Genomic DNA, 22,223 nt, shown 5'->3' with positions numbered 1-22,223 from the left:
GGCTGATAAAATGATGTACTCTAATTACATAACAAAATAAAAAGTTTTGATTGCAAAGTCAAGTTGTTGGGTAAGGACACCATTTTTAGAGGTCACCTCAGAGTCAGCAGTGCCTGACTTCACATAACCTAACTTCCTCCATCCTGCAGTAACAGAGCTGTGTCTTTCATCTCTTTGCTCCAGCGATTATTAATTTTAATAATGCTGCTGTTGGTAACAGTGCTCACAATTTCTGATACCTGCACAGAGTGCCAGGTTAAGATTTTATATTGGATCCTGTTGAAAGCAGAAACTTGGGCCATGCACTGCGGGCTCCTCCTCAGCCTCCCTGTTTCCTGTAACTGGCCCTAAGGGGCTGAGCGGGTGTTCTAGACACATTCAGGTAGGAAAACAGACTGCAGACACATATTTCTGTTTTCCTGCTCATCCTCACTGCCCCAACAGCCCTGCCAGGGGTGTACATATTGAAATTTGATTTTTTTTTATTGGCAGTTTTGTTAGTGGCAGGAATTCCAGATTCCTCCCTGAAGCAGAAAGATCAAGCTGGGCACTAAAGCAGGAGCCTTCCCTCCACCTGAGGGGTAGCAGGGGGCACCTGAAGTGCACAGTTCACCCAATGCATTCCCAGTTTTTTCTGTTCATGTACAGAGGCAAAGCAGTGGAGCCAAGCTTGAGCCATTACCCTTCCTGCTGGCTTTTCCCAACAACCCACCCACGTGTGAGATTCCTGAATGCAACAGGCATGCATTATAAAGCAGCTCAGATCTGCTGCTTACTGCCTTTTGGGAGGGGCAATATCTTGGGAAGGAAGATCTGTCAGATTCCACAGGCTGTGCAGGTTTTTGATGGGAGGGCATCATCTTTATTTTTGCTTCAGCATCTGATCACCTTACCCCAAGTGAGACAGGTTGACACTGAGATCACTTGCAAAAGACTGGTCCCCAAAAGCCCAAGTTCAGCACTAGGCCACTGTATCAGACGTGTGTTTGAGAACTCTTGATCCTAGATTATGCTGCTTGCATAATTACTGAAGTGTCTTATACATAAATTCTAAAAGTCATTTATTTGCATTGACAAGAAAGCAGCCAGAGGTTTAAAAAAGGTGTCCGAACAGGCCACTAAGTGTAAAGAGCCAGCCTGACCCGAAGCATTTATTGTTTTTCTCTCAACTCCACATTAGTGAGGTTGAAGTCTAGACACAACACCAGCCCTGACACACTGCCAGTGCATCAGGAGAGAGCTGAGCTGCTGCTGCAAGGCAAAGCACAGAGCAGGGCTAATTGCCATCGCTGTGAAATCACTCTGAATGCCAGACCTGTTGACTCTGTGCTTTTACCACTGTCTTAAAGAGATTAGCAACTTCTACACCTTCAAACCTTATTAAAAATGATCAGAGAAAGCATTATGTCCCACAAACATCACCTCAGAGGAAATACTCTCACTCTTAAAGCTGAAAGTGTCAGTTTGAGTAAAAGCTTTATTTAATTTAGGGTTTCAGCATCTGCAGCTGATGGATGTATTGCAGTCCACAGCAATGACCATTAAGCAACCAGGAGCCATTACAGCATGAATAATGCTGCGAACAGTAAATCACCAAAACCAAATTATTAAAGTTCCTGCTGCATACGGTGAACCATGGGAAAAAATTCCTAAATTTCCAGTTTGAAAATTTTGCAAGTTAGTCAGAAATCTGGGTCATCATGTTCTGAAATTTAATCATTCTATAGGAGGCAAACATGATTACATCCCTTTGCCTAACAGCATGAGGTAAAGCAATTGCAAAGGAATTCTTCATTACAGTCATTATTTTGGCAATCTTCCCAAGGCAGCTGTGGATTCGATTAGCCAACAGGACTGAACTCTCTACAGCAGGAATTCCCACACACATATGGCTACTGGCATACCAGGAGAGATGGAAAAACGTGCTGGGTTAAATAATTCAAGGTAATTTTTCAGCTGACACAGAAGTAGAATGTACTTCCTGCTTATGCTTGCTAAGCTACCGCATCAAATCAGCCTGACACATATAAGGGGAAAAGAACTTGCAGAAAACAAACTCTGGGGTTTGTTTTGGGGTTTGAATCCATCCACAAACTTAAATGTTGTTCCTGAGCACTGGAAGGAATAAAGACAGCAACACAACTGAATCCAACAGGAGTTTATTACCCACACGTTGCAGATGAAGTTAGACACTTCAGTTACCAGTCAATATAAGCTTAAGAATTAATTGACAACTCAGAAAGTGTACAATGAGTACAAAATCATTAACAAGAGTATAACAAAAAGTTCTGATGTATTCATTTTTAAAACATCAGTTGTCCACTATTATACAGCAACCGTTATGTGATCCTCAACTGACTTGGGGCTTGCATCTCAATTGTTTTGGTTTTTTTAAAATCAAGTTCTCCAAGAAGTTGAGAGACTGGGTTACAACTGCATTATTTCCCAAAAGGCTACTAACATACAGCCTTACCTTATACAGACAAAGCTGGTTTGTATTTTATCAACAGGGAATGCAGTAACCAGAAAAAAAAATCTAGACATAAAAAAAATAAACTCCAATACACAATATTATATATATGTGTATCTATATTGTACTACAGATTTCATATAAATCAAGTGTAGGCCAAATTTTGGCATAATTTTTAAGTGCATTAAGTTTAATACAAAATCCCCCTCAGACTCTGCTCTTACTGTTCCCATTACTTGCTCCTGAACTGATCTTTTTCAATTTTGATACTTTAGCTATATCTAGAGTTGCCTTAAGAGCTAATTTCCATTTCAGTAATATCACTCTTATCTTTCATTACACTTTCTAACAAAAATAAACTTGTGGGAAAACTTAGTGACTAATTTAGTCAAAGTTCAGTGACTAATAAAATCCTCCAACCTGATGGGAATTATTTCCATTTACTAGTCAGTATCTTTAAGGTATTATTATCCCATGTACCCTCTCTTCTCCTTTGATCCTACAGGAACAGTTACTGATCATACACTGCAAGCACACCCTGCTTTCCTTCCTTTTCTTACAAGGCCTCTTACCAACATGCAAATAATTTCTAGTGCAGAATGGAGTGCAAAGAAATTTTTCTAATACATGGCTAAATTAGCTTCAAAACCAGCATGTGATACCTGCTTTTTAGAGAACACCTAAAGTGCTATGTCCTCTCTGCCACACACTATCACATTTTGTTTCCAAATTCAACTTTCATTGCCTTTGTTCAATATTGCAAGAACAACCATGTTAGGGACCCAATTAATCTATCAATTTGACAAATATATAATTTGCAGTAAGTTTTAAAACAGGTTTATATATTTTTTCCTGAAACAAAAAGGCCACTTAAGCTTTCCTGTAGAATAAAGTCTGGCAAGAAGTCATTCAACTTCTTCCCACAAAAAAGTTTTCTCAAAGTTGTTTGTAGAATACAGAAATTAATTATATAACCAACAAACATTCTACATCAGACCAAAGAACCACTCAAGAATCAGTTACAATGAGTTGAGTCCCAAAACCCCACAAAATCAATTCTCCTCTCATTTTATCTACTGACTTTACTGGGGTCTCTTCATTCACTGAATTGTGGCACAGAGGGGGAGTGTTAGAAATGTGCAGCCAGTTCCACCTACAGAGAACGAGCTTCCGAGTTAAGCCCTTCAGCAATCCTGTAAAAACAGGGCTAGGGGTGATTTTAACAAGGAAAATCACCCAAAAGCAAGGCTACCACATTCAGAAGCTAAATCACCTCACACACACTGAGCCTGCTCACAGGCCAGCACAGATTTGCCCTTCAGGCTTCATCCTCAGTGTCGTGTGGAAGGAACCAAGTGCTAAACTCCCAGTGAGGTCTGACAGCAAAGCCCCTTCACACCATTGAATTATTAAATATCTTCTGTATTGTGTGGGAAAACTGGAATTTCTTATTGACAAAGCAAATACTGAAACAGAAACAACTTTTAGCACAACAGATGTATTTACTTACAGCATGCAAGGGTTTTTATATATTTTTGCAGCTAACAACCCTTAATTATTTACAAGTTCAAAATTACAATCTTCACATAAGTAGCAATTGCTTACAGACGTTCTGGACACTCCCTCAGAAATAAGCAAAAAATGGAATAAAAAATAATGAGACTATTAATAAAAAAAATAAAGGAAAACATACTAGCTTTTCATATCCAGACAATTTAACACTGTTCTGGTAAGAAAAATAATAACACAAAAGCTATATATCACATTTAGAGATGCCATTTTAAAAGAAGTGCATCTTTCTGTTTGGTTTTTCTTTCCAGGAGACATGCTGTGCATAACCTTAAAAAAATTCCAAATAAATAAACAAAACCCAACTCCCTATGGTTTGCCATTTTACTGTCAAGTTGCTCCTCCACCGCCTGATCAGAGACACAACAGCTTCACAGGTGATCACACAGGAGAAACCAAAAACAACAATTTTTTATAAACTTGAAACTTTTTTCCAAAATATCAGATTCTACAACTCACCCAAAATCCAATGCACATGTCAGTTCTGACTGAGGGCCAGGTCAGAAAAAATCCTGCTCCTATGTTTAAGGCAGTCTCAGACTAATTTGCATCTCTTCAGCCTCTTGGAAAACAGAATTTTGTGTTAAATTGCTCTCTACCTGCCTAGTTTAAGGTTTATTTCATACAATATTTTAAAAAGGCAAATTTAGCCTGCATGTTTTTGTAATAAATGTGCATTTATACCTGGTTCTATAAAGTAGTATTTCTCTCTGGGACTGAGGGAGTTCACTAGCAGGATGTTTTTGCACCACGTCATAAAGGGTTTCAAGCTTATTGTCCTTCTGGAAAGACATTGGACTCTCTCTTAAAGCTATGTTAACTTTATTTATAGAGAATTTGGTACCAGCTGGTGCTCACACTAAAAACATTTTTCATGTTTAACTCTAAGAACAGATTAGGGCAAAGAAAGTGCTCCAGTTTTACCTGCTGCTTTGTTATGCCCAGTTCCAAGGAATCTTAGCTTATTAGTAAACAAAATTATTCTACAATACAAATACTTTACTTGGATTTTTAAGCATTTGCTTGTCTGTGATTCTTTATTCTCTAAAGGCATTCATATTGCATGGCATTTTGTGCTAACTGCCCTCTTGAGCCTAACCCCTTGTAAAACATGAAAATAGAACAGTAGAACTTTTTCTCATGTAAACTTCAGTGAAGTAGTTGCTGAAGGTGCTGTATAAACACTCTGATGGACATTTCCTGGGTAGTGGTACATGGAACAGGACATTTTGAACTCAATGTAATGTATAAAAATATAAAAAATACATTTATGACAGTAGAATAAGCTACAGTGCAATTTTCCTCAGCCTGCTGAAAGCTGTGTGATCTTTTTCACCCCTTCCAGATCCTCCATAGTACATCTCATGCTCCATTAATACTACAAGAGAGCAAGCACAGCTAGAAAATACAGCTTTAATTATGCTCTTTATGATGTAAACTTGAAGTTTCTAGAAGTCCAATATGTACCTTAAAAAATTAGTTTTTTTCACTTACCTTTTTTGTGCTAAAATTTAATTTTTTGCTATAAACTGTAAAGCTAGGATATTTAAGGAGAATATGCCCTAAGTTTCAGAGAAATTATCCTATTATTTTTAACAGTCCTCAGACTAATTGGATATAATTGAAACTACACCACTTGCTTAGGGCTTAAAGCATAAGGCATTTTGTGTACATTCCCCCAGCTATTTATTTCATGGCTATCTTGGTGTGCGAGGCCACTTCAGTGGAAATCCCACTCTGAAAACCCCAAAAACCAGTTTACCTTTTACTGCACATTCAGCACTGAACTGCAAAAGAGGAACAGACACAAAAATCAAATCCAGAAATACACACTGAAACAAGCTAACCATTTTCTACTGGGTAAGGTCTTTTCAGCTATGGAAGTTGTTTAACACACTCTCAGTTCTGAATAGCTCTGTTTGAATACATTCAGAGCAGTGCATTCAGGATGCACTGGAGAAATGCACCAGAAAAGTAAATTTTTCACATCATCCAGAGCCAACGTACCATAGATCTCATCTGCTTCAAGGAAAGTGAAGTTAATTTTGTAAATCTATATACTAACAGCTTAGAGATATCATCTCCAACACAACAAAAACCTTCTGCAACCAAATATCATTTACAAAAAATGTAGGGTTTGTATTCTGTCTAATCACCATATTTCCCAACCCAATTGTGGTTTTCCTGAAAAACGTGTACAATACAAAATAAAGTCATTTGTGTCTGGTCAGACACTGAGACAGCGCTTCCTGCATTAACTGCTCCTGACGTGGAAAGAACAGATCAACACATGAAGGAGACAAAATGAAACAGAAAAAAGGCACATGGAATTACACTTGAAGGGAAAAGGATCATGAAAAGCTCCAAAGCACACAATAAAATCCTGCCAAATTTAGACATCACAAACTGTTCATGCATTGACCATACTGTCTTGACTGCTCACAATCTGTCAAGCAGCATGAGTACAAGTTTACTTTAACTGTTACCTTGTTTTAGAACTATCTAAATCGGGTAAAAGTGATTATCACCTTTAAATATAGTATATTAATGCATAAAAATACAGATTTTTCTAGAGTAAGTATGATATTTTCTAACCAAATACCTAAAAGCAGTGGTCCTTCTAGATTAGTTTGGAATAATAAGTGAAGCCCATTTCTTTGCAGAATGGGGTGATTTTATTGTTTACATGTTTAAATAATTAATTTTTAATATCCATCCACTCTATAAACAATCTCCAGAAAAATATATCCTCTTGCAGTAACTTACAATACACATTAAAAATACTTACAAAAGGGACTATTGTTCATTTATAATATCTTGAGCTCAAGGACACAATTCCTGGGTCATTTCATTTATGCAGTTCTGATTAGGAAAAACTGAACATTCTGGTTAACCTGGACCATGTCAGCAACATGGACAATCTAACATTTTTTAATATCTGCCTAATTATATAGGATTTTCAATAAAATTAGGCATTTTTACATCACAGTATATATGGCATTTCTTAATTTAGCAACAGAAAGGCACAGTTATTAAACCATAAAATACAGTACCTGAATTATATATACTATAGTGAAATCTACCAATGCTAATCCAGACATTTTTCTCTGCAAAGGGGGCTAAAGAAAAAGGCTTCTGCTTGTTTATTTAGAAAAAAATCAACCTCGTTGCAAGTTTGGTCCGTTAGAAATACCTATTAGTTGAAATACCTTGAAGCAGGACTTCAGGAAAGAACAGAACAAAGCAAATTTAACAGTCTGTGGTCCAACAACTCGAACTAATTACCGTGAAATGGCAAACAGATCATGAATGGAGCCTTCTGATGAGCTGTCAGACATACCTGAAGTGTCAGTGGACAGGTACAGACTGGCAGCCATCCCAGATACATTCACTGCATCACACACACACTGACTTGGTTACAGCAAAAGTCCAAAAGCAGCATTTACAGAGGTCAGCACTTCTCCTGGACTGATGCTTCACTGCTGGCCCTAAGCCGTGCCCAGAGATGTGCAAAGCCCTTTAAATGCTTTGCTACTTTGTATTGCTGTTAATAGGAAGACCCTGCTAAAGCCAAGCTGGCCGGTCTTCCCTTGGCAAACTAGTGCACCTCTTCCAAAAGCAACGAGCTCAGTTCTGCTACCCGAAGCGATCAGAGTGCATCAGGAGAGCCCAATGCAGTGGAAGAGGCAGGGAACCACGGACATGAGGGCGAACCCCACCATTCCGTAGGTGATGTAGCGGTAGGGCAGCTCCACCTCCATGCGCTGCCGGGCTCTCCGCACGTCGCCGTGGGGCACGCGGAATATCCGGCACGCCAGCGGAATCGTGGCTCTCTTCATGGCCACCTTGGTTAACAGCAGAACCACGACCCCGATCAGCAGCCGCAGAATGGCTTTGCCAAACACAGCCACGGTGAGGGAGGACAGGGACAAGGGCAGGGTGTGGGGAGGAGGATCCAGCTGCAGGCCCAGGGCGTGGTTGAGGTGCGAGCCACAGGCCACGCCGGCGCCGCAGCCCAGGATCTGAGCTGTGTCTCCTCGCGACGTGCTCCACGTGTCCAGGGTGAAGGAAAAGATGCCCAGGGCCAAATGGAGACTGATGATAATCAAGGGTGCGTATTTGTAAGTTAAGTTGAAGTTGTCAATCAGGTCCACGACTGGATGGAAGACAGCCAGGATAAGAATAGCATACAGAAATCCAGCAATAACATCCTGTGGAAGACAAAGATATGCTATCAGTGTAGTAACTATTTAAAAATAAAAACTCAAGTTACATTAGTGAGAATACAAGCCTAGCTGCTGTAGTGTTAAAAGTACCTTGTGGATTTCCATCTTTTCCCTTTCACAGGACTAAATCTTTCTTATGTTAAACATAAGGAAATCACCTGCATCCTGACCAGATCATGAATGAAGTTATGATCAAAGGATCCTTCATCAAACTTATAGTCTGGCCTTCTTACTACGGCCTGTAGCAACAGTGAGTGAGCAACAAGGGGTGATGGTTTTAAACTAAAAAGGGGGAGATTCAGCCTGGATACAAGGAAGACTTTTCTTTTTCCAATGAGTGTGATGAGGCACTGGTACAGGTTGTCCAGAGAGGTGGTGGATGCCCTGCCTCTGGAAACATTCAAGGTCAGGTTGGATGAGGCTCTGAGCAACCTGTTCTGGTTGAAGATTCCCTGCTTATTGCAGGGGGCTTGGATTAGATGATCTTTAAAGGTCTCTTCCAACCCAAAACTATTCTGTGATTCTTCTAGGATTTTTTCTGCTGGCAACATTGGTTCGTGTCCAGGCCCAGGGCATTCCAACCTACAGTCAGCACAAATCCAGCCCAGCTAAATTTGTTCTGCCAACTTAAGTTTGCTGAAACAGCTCAACAGTGGCTCTGAGGGCCGGGGTGCCCACACACCCAACACTGGCAGCAGCAGCAGCAGCTGGCACAGCAGTCAAGGACCACTGCAGTCAGGCACCACAGGAGCTTCAACTTTCCAGCAGCTTCAGAATTAACAATGCTGGAAGAATGGGAACTGTTTCAAATATTAAAGGAGAGGAAGAGATAACCTCTGTGCCTTCCTAACTGATTTTCAGTTTTACTCTTGTTTATAAAGGTATTTTCTTAATGAAAAGGTTACTCAATTATTTTTACTTCAGCATTAAATTTCAATTAATTAACAACAGTTAACTGTTCACTGATCACTCAGTTGCACGGAATCCTCTGCTGCTTTTGTCACCTTTGATTGCTAAAGAAGAATTTGTGCAATCCAAGCACTACAAAGTGGCCCGCCTTCATTTTCTTATCAGCTCTTCCACATGAGCCAGGAGGTGGGACTTCAATCAGCAGAGTTTGCATTGCTCCAGCTTCAATGAATCATTTTTATTTGCTTCCACTAATTGAAAGCTTGATAAAAACTCTAATAAAACTGACTGATATGAACATCAGACTTGTTCACTTCAGAAGCAACAAAAACTTTCTGTTCTATCTGCCACCTCCTCCCCCCAAACTTAGGCACTGTGGTTGATGTATATTGCAGGCACCACATGGTGAACTGTATTCCCTCAAACTCTGCACAGGATTCAGATGGGAATCTGCAAACCAGCCCTGTCTGCCTGCTCACTATTTGTTGCACGACTTTGTTCTCAGGCATTTTGTGTCAGGTGAACGATCAGTCCATCACATCATCTGTGACAGTGGTTTTAGACTGGGAAACCTTCTAACTACTGATGCAAAAATGTCATTTAGTTTTTCTGAGCTGCCTCATTTTCCCATGCTCCTTTTACACTTACCAGCTTTTCTACTCCCTACCAGGCTTACACTCTTCTTTCTGTTATCTTTTCTTCTAGCACAAGATCCTCAAAAACATCTTTAGCCACCCTCATAAGTGGTCTTGCATTCCAATTAGCACATTGTAGTGTTCTTGTTTTCTCATTTTTACCCTGCCCACGCTTGTGTTTCAGTCAGGGTGTTTTAATCCTGAGCTTGTTTCTCAAAGATGACAACTTTGTTATCTGGGTTTAGAAACTCTGGTGAGTGCAACTCCAGCACGTAGAGTGGCACTCCGAAATTTAAAATTCACGTGCTTTGAGCAGCTGACATGTAGTGAACTTTTAACAGCCACTTTCTCATTCTGCAAAATGATTTCTACTCCGTAGAGGAAAATTTAGTCTACGCTTTAGAACAGCCACCAATTTCTACACTAAAAAATGACATTAAACACCTGTTAAGTTTCAGCTGTGGACTGAGTTTATAAAAGGCAAGTATAAGTTTAGCATGAGAGCCACTTTTAGCTATTTTATCAATTTCTGTGCTGAAGAAATATAAACTTCTGTTTCTGTATGGTAGAACATTAAAAAAAATACATCTGTATACAATTCTGCCCTGTAAAACCTTCAATGTGACAGAAGCTTGTAAAATCAAAACAGGATTAAAATAGAAGTTTAGCATTAGATTAGATTATTTTCTTACCAAAACTGAATGCATTCCCATATAAATTCGACTGCAGCAAACCAAAGAACACCAGCAGAATGCCAGGATCAGTCCAAACATAAGGGGATACTGGTAGGGAAGAAAAATGCAGAAACTGTATTAGAATTTGGAAAAAATAAATTTAAAAAAATCACTATGAACATTCTATAATTCATTCCAATTTATGCCACTGATGGCATAAATTATTATGCCTTTTCCTTGCCCTAGCCTCCAAGCCTAGCAGAGCACTTTTTCATAAAGTCGTTGTTCAGTCAAGCTTTCCCCTGTCCTCTTTGCATTCAGGATGTATGAATTTCAGTGCTTTGATCAGACTTTTTCAAAGCAATAGGGAATGTATCACTCTCTGTAGCAGCTCTCTTGCCATGCTCTGATACCCCAAACTGATTCACATGGGCAGAGACAGGCGTGTTAAACATGGAACAGTTTTACCCTGGGTGAAGCAGCTCCATCACATAGGAGTATTGTTAGCAATTACCCAGGCAGATGAGTGTGGCTTCATTTTTTTCCTGAAAAGGAGGAACTCGTAACAAATTTACAAAGAAATTCAATTCCTTCCTCAGTTCTTTGTTTTAGAGCTTCTGCAATTGTTGCCTCAATCTCTGGGCATCAGCATGAAACTTTTAAAACAGTAATCTTTGTTGTTCTTTCCCAGCCCACATAAATTTCCTCCTACAAGCCACATTTGTTAAACAAAAATCATCAAATAATTACTTACAATTATTTTCATCTTCTCACATTTTTTTTAATAAGGACTGTTTACCAGGAAGAAACAAAATACTTTGCTTTAATAAGTACATATCATGTAGAGAAACATAGTTTTTTTAACTTCCTCAGGTTTTGCATGAAACTATGCTAATTTACATATTACAGCACAGTAAGAAATACTTTCCCCACTATTGCAAAATATTGTACAAGACAGGATACAGCTTCCTTTTTTGCCACTATTCTATAAAAGACACAGTCACAAGATAAAATGGCATATTTCCAAAATTGCTGTGCTTCCTACGATAAACAATTTCAATATAAACAGGCAGCCTCGATGTATTCCAACCTAGGAATGAAATCCATGAATTACAGGCAGTTTTCTTTCCCTTGTTCCTTTTATAGGTAACCTGAAGGGTAGAATATCTAGCAAATTAGAGAAAATATCTTTAAACTTACTAGAGGAAGTTCTCTGTCCTCTATAAAGGCCACTTAACAAATTGTAAAGTTCCAAAATCAGTCTTTCAGTAAAAGGTTTGAGATAGGATTATTACTCTTCTGTGTTTTTCCAATCTTCCCTGAATTCTCAACTCCAGGGCCATGTTTGCATGACAAACGTAAAATAACATTCTCAAACTAAGAGAAAATCAGAAAGCTTACGTTTCACATAAGAAGCAGGTTTCACATTAAAATAAATTCTGAATGCCCAGCTCATAGTTGTGTTCCATCTAGACTAAACTCTACTTCCTGTAGCAACATTGGTCTTTGCTTTATCACGTTCATCTACAAGCTGGATCTAAACAGAACCGTGCACTCGTGACTCATTTCTGACTGCAGTGATGAAGGAACAAACTCAAGTTTCCTGCCTTTCAGAGCTCTGCCAATCCCAGGCAATGCACCAGTAACTGTGTCACGCTCACAGGACTGCAGAGTTATCAGACACCAGCACTGCTACAGCAGCCACAATCGCAGCCCTTTGGGCACCTGACAAGAGCAGGCACATCCCTCTGTCTCACAGTGCTTCTCCCTTTGGCCCTGCTCTCGGGGCAGAAGGAATCTGCCTGCACAGCCTCCCTGCACGGGGCTGCTCCGCTCTCCCTCTCTCCCACAGCACTCCCCGAGCAGAAGGGCTGCGTGTGCAGGGACAGCTGTGCCCTGTGGCCTCTGAAGCCAAGAGCAGCTTCGAGTTTCAACCTCTTTGCCATCACTTGATACCCTGTGTCCATCCTTGTCTCCTGACACACGTTTGGTGCTTTCACAGCCCAATCAGGGGCAAGGCTTTTCTTTAATAAATAAAGACTTGTCCTGTTTCTGCAGTCCCTGACAGAAAGAGAATCTGGAGCTTTAGCAGGAAGATGAATGAAGGGCCAGGCTCTGCAGTTGTTCTGTCAGCACACGGGTAAGAGGTTGGGACTGGGGGATGGAAGAGGTTAGAGCAACTAAACAGCAAAATCCTGAGAACAAGGAGTATGAAGGAAATAGATGAGAAATCTTGTTTTAAGAGTCCTGAGCAGGTAATTGTAAACAGCAGGGAGACAACAATAATTCTGAAAATGAAAGAAGAAATGCTTGCTATCAGGGAACTCACAGGGGAGGGGTGTTTGAGGAAGAAACAAACAGTAACTCTGACTCTGAAGAATGTTTCAGAAAAATTATTTGGTTCTGTCATATCTCACTCTAATACTGAATAAAAACACCTGAGAACATGGGCCAGTTGAGTTTCTCTGTAGCAAAGCACAGTAGAATAGCTTGGGTTGAAAGAGACAGTTCAAGGCCATCTAGTCCAAGTCCCCTACTAGGAGCAGGGACATCTTCAACTAGAACAGGTTGCTCAGAGATCCACCCAGCCAAGGCCCTGAACATTTCCAGGGATGGGGCATCCACCTCTTCTCTGGCAACCTGTGCCAGTGTTTCACCACCACAAGTAAAAAACTTCTTTCCTGCATCTGCTCTAAACTAACCCTTGTTCACTTTAGAACCACCAGCACAAAAGGCCCAAAGGAGTTGGCTCCCATCTTTCTTGCAGGCACCCTTCAAGTACTGATCACAAATTAAGCACCCTGCGCCCTCCTCGGCTTGTTTTCACTCCTGCCTTTTAAAGCAGCCACTGGGTTCAAGAATTCCCGGAACACCAATCCGGTAGCACCTCCTTAAAATCCGCCCCGGGGCGGTCAGACAGGCTGGTGTTTGCTCCTCACACGCAGGGATAAGTGCACTGGGTGACTGAAGGAGAACATCAGCACTCCCACACACCTCTGAGCTCAGCAGCCTGCCGAGTCACACCACCAACAGGGAACAGCACCTGGATCCTTGGGAAAAAAGCTGATGCCATAAACTTCCTTCCAAATTGTTGCCTGCAAGGCTGAGGTACCAGCAAGCCTTATAATAACACTGTTTTATAATAATGGATTTCAAAAATCACCTCTCCCAATCATAAATGAATACTCAAAGAAAGAAAAAAAAAGAACAGCTTTTACCAGGTTTTCTACTTAAGACAGGCACATTTTATGAGAGTAATGTGAAATTTTGAATATAAACTTATATCAAGCGTTCAGGGAATAAAGTCATGAGCACTTTTTCTTTTTCTTTTTCTTATGTTGACTTGGGTCTTTACTTAAATGAGAGGTAGTAAAGCAAGACAGCTGAATTCCAGCAGTTTTAGTCCCATGGCTCCTGGCGTGCCAGGTCAGACCTCCAGAGGCACAAAGGACAAAAGATCACAAGTTGACTTTACCCTCTCCCCCGATTCACTGTTGGCTTTACTCATTTTGCATCAGAAGACAGACTGGCATCACACGTCCTTCCAGATGAGGGTGTGGGAGGCTGGCAGAGATCACAGCTGGAGAGGCAGACATGGAAACCAGGTTTCATTCTCTCAGCTTGTTCTTTTTGATAAAACATTTGATGTATCATCGCTCTTGGCCACACTTGGTGTCACTCTCAGTCAGATATTCAGGAGCAGCCCATTTTGGACACAAATATCTCAAACCCTGTCTCCATGCCCTCAATTAAGACCATTTTATGTATAATCCTCCAAAACTCCTCATGCCTCCACAGCCAGCATGCCACCTCAATGATTCTGAATGTGGGGTTTTTTTGAACTGCATACTGCTTTCTTTTTTATAAATTAAAAAAACCCAAACCAATAAGCACATTATTTGAAAAATAATTTTTAAAAGTTAATTGATCTCTTAACTTCACATATTCAGGTAAAGCTAGGGATAAAGCTTACTGAATAAACTACTCATCATGTTTCAGACCTCAATTTTGTTCCCATATCCAAAATCTTGTTTTAATTGAAGAAATTGAATTAAATTCATATTTGTAAAATAGCAGTGAAAGTACTCTCAGAAAGTCTTTGAGAACTTTATGTCCTGTGTTTTTAAAAGAAAACTCCCATCCTACAGAAAATTCCACTACATCCTCCAAACTACATCCTTGCAAACTTCTGACTGGATACACAAAACCCTTCCCTATCCTCCTCCCCCTCCTTGATCTTTTTGCCAAGAGTCTTAATAACATAACCATTGTTTAAAAATGCTCATAAGGAAACAATCTGTCTTAAAAGCTTTGACCTAGGTCAGAAAATTCCTTCTTTCATAAAGGAATATTATTAAAAGACACTCTGAATGCTCACTTCTTTACCTTTTTAAAGCATATTCTATACTAGAGAGGCTTCCAGCACCCACAAATGATTCCAAAGTCACTTTCTAATATTTTCAGTGTTCTACAGTATTCAATGATCTTTTTTAAATCATATCGTAACTCAGAAGTTTAACTTGAGTTTGAGATAATTATTTTGGGCTAAAGTTCACTGAAATAATCCAAGCAGCACTTGCAGCACCAGGCTTTTAATAAGGTATTGGCAATAGTCATATGAAAAGCTAGAATCAATGTTTGTGGGAATGGCTCCAGCACCCTGGCTGGACACATGAGTCAGAAAGCACAGCAGAAAAATGATTTTGTGAAGGGAGCAGAAGAAAAGGGAGGATTGTTAGAAAAGAGAGATCACCGATCAGTCCTTCTAGGAAAAATAAACTTTTTCTTTCAAAATAAAAATTTTCTTTCAAAGGGTGGTAAATACCACTGGTTAAGCTACATTTATCAATTATTTTCTCCTTTCTTGCACTGACCAACATTAATATCAAGAGACATTAAAACTGCAGTGTTACAAGTCACTACAAGGATGTCTTTTTAAAATTCCAAGATAAACTTTTCAGTGCCAATCCTGAAGTTAAAATATTTAATTTTCTGCTACACCTAATCTGAAAAGAAATTAAGGAGTAACAATAGGATTTAGCTTGTTAGCTTTCTTTTCATTGCAATCATATTGCAAAAAAATTGAAAAAAATGCAAATTGCAAAAAAATATCCCATCTCTGAACACAGGTAGCAAGAATCACTTATAGCTTGCTCTGTTTATGCCCCAATACCTAAAACTGCATTTTTTCTGCAAAACAGTGTTTTCTTAGTTTAATCAGCACACCCTATTTGAAAGAACAAGGAGTGCTTTACATGTGTACAATGCACCAAGAAAAAAGAAATTGCTTGAGAAGTATTTCCTTTGAATTACTTTTCATCAAAAACTCTGTATCCAACTTAAGAGCATTTGTTTTTACATGTTTTCCCCCAAGACCCTTTACATTAATTAAAGATTTGCTTAGGCAAAACTGAAAAATATATTTAATGACAATCGACACAGTCTAATAAGACAGGCTGTATTCTTCTGGCAGAGATTCCCCAGTGACATTTGTCAGAACTGGCTGTGCTCTTTGCAAACTTTTAAGAACACCTGCATCAAACAACTTTTTTCAGCTTCCTTTACAAACAAACTTCGGGCATTAATATGGCCCAAAGAAAAACCTTAAATCTCAGACACACAAGGCCAGTGCTGACGCTCCAAATTCCCTTCTCTCTCTCAAATCATCGTGTAGGTCATTCTGTGTTTTCAGATCATCCCTTCAGCTGTGCTTCCCATGTCAGCAGAGTTTTTGTTTGATTGGTTAAGAAACATGTACAAGAAGACCAATTAGACAAGCATGCACACATCCCTTTGCCAACATTTCTTCTCAGCATTTTAGTACTTTAGCCAAAGGCCCATTTGGGCTTTTGAGAGGTGATGTGTCTCTTTCTGAGGGGACTGCACTTGCTCCTGCACACAGATTTTGTATGTAAGAGATCGTTTTCTATGTGTAGCTTCCAGTTTATCACTACATCAATCTTACTGAAAATGCAGGCCTTTCACCAAGGACAGACATTTCTAACTAGAATGTGCCCCTTTCTGCAGAATTCTCACTACAGCACTGTTGTGATTAGGCTGTTTATTCATCCCAAATAACCAATTATTCCCTATTTCCAGTGGGGATCAGAGAGTTTAGCCTTTTGAAATGAAAGAGCAGGCAGACAATTCCAGAGGTAATCTTCAGTAGTGGTCAATCAGAAGCACAGAGCGATGCAGATCTCCCTGAAATCCCAACACAGATCCTGTCAAACCCATCTCATTTCATTCCATCCACCAGCCTTGGCTGATAAAAGCCACAGTGCAGATGAAAGATTTCTGGAAGGGAGATTCACGTGGTACCACATCAGAGTCTTACACAACTGGTACCACAGAGAGTCAAAAGAGCACAGAGTAAATGAAAACTGTAAGTGAAAAACACATCAGAGAGGCCACTGGAGAATAGGTGCACCTACTGCGGGTTTAGAGTGGTGTTTATCCAGGTCACCATCAGCAGGCAGTCACTGATGGCAGGCTTTGCATATCAAACACTGCCAGACACCAGGGGGGACAGCGCTGTCACATTCAGCACCACAAGGTAAATCAGCGTTGGTTAATAAAGTTAAAGGTCTGGTACTCATCAGCTCTGCGCTCCTGCTGAATATCAACCAAAGTTTGCTCAGTGGCCACAGGGAGAGTCAGCAGTTCCTCTCTGAGCTCGTTAATGCAGAGCTCAGGAAGGAGGGCAAAGCCATCATTTCCTAATGCAGACAGCTGCTGCTACAGCCAGGCTGCATCCTGGAGGAACTCGGGGAGAGAAGAGAATTCTCTGTATCCCCTGGCAGATATTTTTTTTTCCTCCTTAAAATAAGCCAGCACAGTTACAACGGTATGTTATGATGGTACATTCAGGTACCATCCCAAGCCAAGGATCATTTCTAATAAAATACACCTTGATATTTATTTGAAATCAGCAGTTCAACATAATCAAACAAAATATAAAAAGTACTTTTTTACTTTCAGCCTGAGCATTAGGAGATTTTGTGGATAATCAGCAGTTCACACTCTCTTTTCCTCCCCTCCTCTGGGACAGGATATAAACCACCTGGCTCAAACTGTCACTATTGCAAAGAAAGCAAGTTCTCCTCAATTTGATAAAGGTTACTTTTTCCTACATTGTATCAAGATCTATAATCTCACTGTCTTTTAAGTGTTTGCCCTCCTCTTTCAGGGTATCAGCACTTCACATACAGGGAGGAAAAAACAAATCAACATTTATAACATTCCCAAATTCTCTTGAGTCTTTGACATGAGCTTTGTATTTCAAGGTTACTGAAGTGTCTTTGAAATAAATACTTCTCCCTGCAGAAATGTAACATGAAATAAATATGGCTTATGCAAGTAGAATCAAAAGTTTCAGGCAAGCTCTCATAATACAAGAAGAAACTGAAAAATTTGGATACAACAGACAGAACAGTTAGCTATTATGGAAGTTATCTTAATAACTAACTCGCTTCTGCCAGTTGCATTGATATTCCTTATGCCCAAAGTCTCCAATTGTGATGATTTGCCAAAACCATCTTCAAAGTACATTATCTCTGAAAATATTTTACTAGAACAATTGCATTTATAGGAAGTCTTTTAGTTTTATGTCAAAAATCCTTTTGAATACTATGTGAAAAGAAAATAATTGTAACAGGATTGCTTAAAGGCATTGAAAAACTGAAAAGCACAAACTCAACAGGTTAAGAAGACCCCTACTGCAATCCAAACACGTTTTCAAGTGGACAATCTGGGCCACACTTAGAAAAATAGGAGCACATTTTCTCTGTTCTCGATGTTCTTCAAGAAAAAGACTCAAATGGATTGCCTTGGATAGAAAAGAACTCTTACACAATAGTAGGAAGTCATAGATCACTGAAAGCAAACTGCAAATGAGCTGCACAAGAAAGAGATTCCCTTCTCCCTGGTGTAACATCTTTTAGAGCAAGAGCAGCTTTCTTTGGTTTAGCACAAACTCGGAAGTCACAAACTCAAAGCTGCCTGTATTCCAGAATAAAAACCTCTGCAGAGAATTACACCTGGATCTGCTTCAATTCATCCTCAGCCTCGTTCCTCTATGATTTGCTGAACCAACAGTCCCAAGATGTTGTCTCATCACAATCAGGCTCTGTGCAAGGCTTCTTTATACTAAATAGATAAAAAAAGAGTTTGCCAACAGGTTTAAATCCAGCCACCTGCACCTACTGGTAAATTTGTAGAATTTAATAAAAATCATATTAGAAATTTCTTTATTGTTAATAGCTTTCCAAGAACTTCTGAAGTCAGTCTTTTTTTAACAGCATGAACAGAAAAACACCATTTGCCACGACAAAAAGATGTCATAAAGGTTCTACTCCCTTTCAACAGAAGTAAAACAGAGAGAACAGAAGAAGTGTCAGATGAAAGGTTAACTATAGAGGTTAATCAAAAGACTCTTGACATGTCATTGGTAAATTATTGATTAATTTTTGGGAATAATTTAAAAATCAGAAGGGATTTTTTTTACATGAGTATTAAGTTGGTTTCAGAGGTCTTTTATTCATACTAATTTTCTAAGGAATTAAAATCAAAATTCAAACACTTTGCTTCCTCATTTCTTAAGTACAGTCCTACACAAATTACAAGGCTGGATGTTTATGATTTGTCACCATGCATTTATGGTAAATATGTTTAGTCAATTAGCAGAGTGTTTAACACACTGCAGTGGCAGGGTTGGCAAAGCGCAGCTGGAACTTGGTTCATTGGTAAAAACACCATTTCATTCATTGGCAAAAACACCATTTCACACCCTGTTTGCTGCTTCTGTAGAGGAATCGAGACAGGTTCTGCTCTGCACACATCAGTCTGTGCAAAGCTGACCGACTGCTACTGCTCAGTGAGCTTTCCCACATGCAGAGAAATACAAATCCAGTCTGTTCTTCCAAATGGCACCAGCCCTACACACCCAGCAAGCAATAATCAAATATACAGATTTCGGTCATTTAAGAAAAACAGCTTTGAGATTAAGAATCTCAGTGGCAAAACTTCAAATACTTATTTCAAACACTCACAAAACATGACATTATTATTTTGTAATATATATATGCAATTATTATGCCTGCATAACTGCAGCAGATAATACTTCACCACTTCGTGGCAAATACGAATCCCTAAGAGCTTCCTTTTGGGCACATGCATTCACCTTGTAGAAACAGATTCATATCTTTGGTTAGAGAGGCCAAATAAAATCTCTAACCCTTAATCATCTCCTTCCTTTCAGTCACCCATTAGAGATGCTGAGATAGGGCCACAAAGTGTCAGGCAGCGCCAGCACACAACTGGTGATTGTTGCCAGTAACTGGGGAGACAAGAGTTAAGCAAACCCCTGCACGAAGCTCAGAATCAGAGTTGGTGCTCTCTACCGACATGATTTATATCCAACTTCAACCAGGCATGTATTCCAGTAAGGATTAGTAAACATCAACAATTTAAGAGTTGTCGAATTACTGCCTAACTTCTTAAGCATTACACAGCAAAACGCTGCACGGGACATTTATCTGGGAAAGCCTTCTCCCTCAGCTTCCAGCTGGAAGAGGTGCGGCGATTTAGAGAGCTGGATGTGCTTTCTTTGGAGCTGCTGCTGTTGCCGTACTTGCAGCAGCCAGCGCCAAAGCACATGCCGCTGCTTGCGTAAACCAGGCGATCAACAGTGTTATTTTAACTTATCTATTGACCCCAAGTGCAACAGCCAGATTTCAGAGATTCTGCTGAATGAAGGTGCTGAAAATATCCCAGATTATCAGTTCCTGCTAATTACGAAGACGTTGAGAGATTGTAGAACCTCCTGAAAGTACAAATACCAGAATAATTTCCAGCTTGTGGTTGATGAAAATAAAATCGTTAAAGAAAAGGCTAAAGCTACAACTCGGTGACGCTACAAAGTGACTCGAAGCAAAGAAGGATCAACAAGAAGCCCTTTAGTTACTGGCTCGCCACCAAATTCTCACTCTGTAAAAGCAAATGCCTGTAAAAACATTGGATGCTTATCCAAACTTTGCGCAAATGGACAAGCTAAAAAAAAAAAAAACCCTCACAGGAACAAAACGCAGATTGTTACCGCGGGCTTTTCATGTGTGCTGAGCTAATCCCCAAAGCCAGCACGACTTCCATTCACAGGACAGAATTACTAGAACACTTCTCGTTACCTGAGCACTCGCTTAAATCACAGGAAAAAAGAAAAAAAAAAAAAAAAGTGAGGCAAGGAAAAAAGGTACGAATCTCACATTTCCCAACCAAACGCAGCCACCTCCCCTCCTGAAATCAGGTCTGCCACATCCGCACATCCCGGGACTGCAAAGCGCACGGATGAGGACTCGGAGGTGCGAGCATTACCTGCCAGCGGCCGTAGCTGAGCAGCAGGAGCGCCAGGGGGATGGCGGTGCCCGACATGGCGTGGGTGGAAGGCATGCTGTACTCGGAGTTGTAGAAGACCTCCAGCTTCACCACGGGCGGCGAGGCAGGACGCGGCCATCGGATTACATCCTTGGTGCACTGCCCCAAGTACATCACCCACACCCAGATGATGATGAGCCTCCGGCCCAGCCAGGCGTCCACATTCCAGATGCAGAAAGGGAAGAAGAGGATGTAGAAGAGCTCGTTGCCCAGCTCTGTACCCAGGCTGAACAAATAGTAGAGGAAGCGGCTGCGAGTGGCGAACTCCTGGCTGCCGTCCTCCTCCTCCGTCAGCGAGTTTCGGCGCGGCCTCCTTCTCCAGCGCCGCGGGGTTCCCGCCGCGCCGGGCACGGCCCCGTTCCCAGCGGGATGCTCCTGCCCGTCCGCGGGGCCACCGTTCGCCACCGGCCCCCGTTGCTGCGCGCCGGCCCAGCCCGAGGGCCCCTCCACCCCGCAGAGCCGCTGGAACGCGGCCACTTTCCGCGGGTCCTGCAGGTGGGCGGCCAGCCGGGCCAGGCGCTGGCCGAGAGACATAGCGCCGGGACCGGGCTGAGGGCGGCGGGGGACTTCGTCTGAGGGGCGGAGAGGGGGACGGGGGCTCCGCGGAAAAGGCAAGCCGCTCCCTGAAGAGAAACGCGGCTGCAAGCCGCGGACACCGCAGGACTACCCTCGCCTCCCCCGGTCCCTCCCGCCGCTCGCTGCCTGCCCGCTCCCTCACGCCCTCCCCGTTCGCTCCCTCCCTCACGCCCGCGCCGGCCCCGCCCCGCCGCGCCTGCGCGCAGCCCCCACCCCGCGGGAAACGGCCAGCGCCGCGCGGATTGGCTGCGACTCTCCCCCGGTCCCGCCCCCCACGGGCGGCGCAGCCAATCGGAGCTCGGTACTGCGCGAGGCGGTGCGCGGCGTGAAGCGGCCTCGACTGTGAGGGGCAGAGGCGGCGGAGGGTGGCTGGTGTGGGGGTTCAGGGCATTGCGGTTCCTTCGCCTTCTCCTTCTCCTTCGTCTTCGCCGTTATAGAAGCACAGAATCAGTTGGGGTGGAAGAGAGCTTTGAGATCATCGAGTCCAGCCTGTGACTGATCACCACCTTGTCCACCAGGCCATGGCACTGATTTCCCCATCCAGTCTTTCCTTAAATACCTCCAGGGACAGTGACTCCACCCGCTCCCTGGGCAGCCTATTCCTATAGCTAATCACCCTTTCCGTGAAGAAATTCTTCCTAATGTCCAACCTAAACCTCCCGTGGTGTGCTGCTTAAGACTCCTCGGAGGCTCAGTGTGGGGTGTAAACGCGAGAGGGAAAGCGGAGGCTGCG

General features: G+C 41.5%; 1 protein-coding gene across 1 annotated transcript; it reads right to left on the bottom strand.

The window, feature by feature from the left end:
* Nucleotides 1–2,143: 2,143 nt before the first annotated feature.
* SGPP1 (sphingosine-1-phosphate phosphatase 1) lies at nt 2,144–21,670 on the bottom strand. Its single transcript, XM_063399538.1, has 3 exons — nt 20,855–21,670; nt 10,502–10,591; nt 2,144–8,250 (listed from the first exon to the last, which is right to left on the bottom strand). The coding sequence occupies exons 1-3, from the start codon at nt 21,446–21,448 to the stop codon at nt 7,699–7,701; spliced, it is 1,236 nt and encodes a 411-aa protein (XP_063255608.1). The 5' UTR covers nt 21,449–21,670; the 3' UTR covers nt 2,144–7,698.
* Nucleotides 21,671–22,223: the final 553 nt, after the last annotated feature.

This window comes from Prinia subflava, chromosome 5, assembly GCF_021018805.1.
Source record: "Prinia subflava isolate CZ2003 ecotype Zambia chromosome 5, Cam_Psub_1.2, whole genome shotgun sequence".
NCBI lineage: Eukaryota > Metazoa > Chordata > Aves > Passeriformes > Cisticolidae > Prinia > Prinia subflava.
The sequence above is the reverse complement of the archived record's forward strand: the minus strand, read 5'-3'. Positions and strand labels throughout refer to the sequence as shown.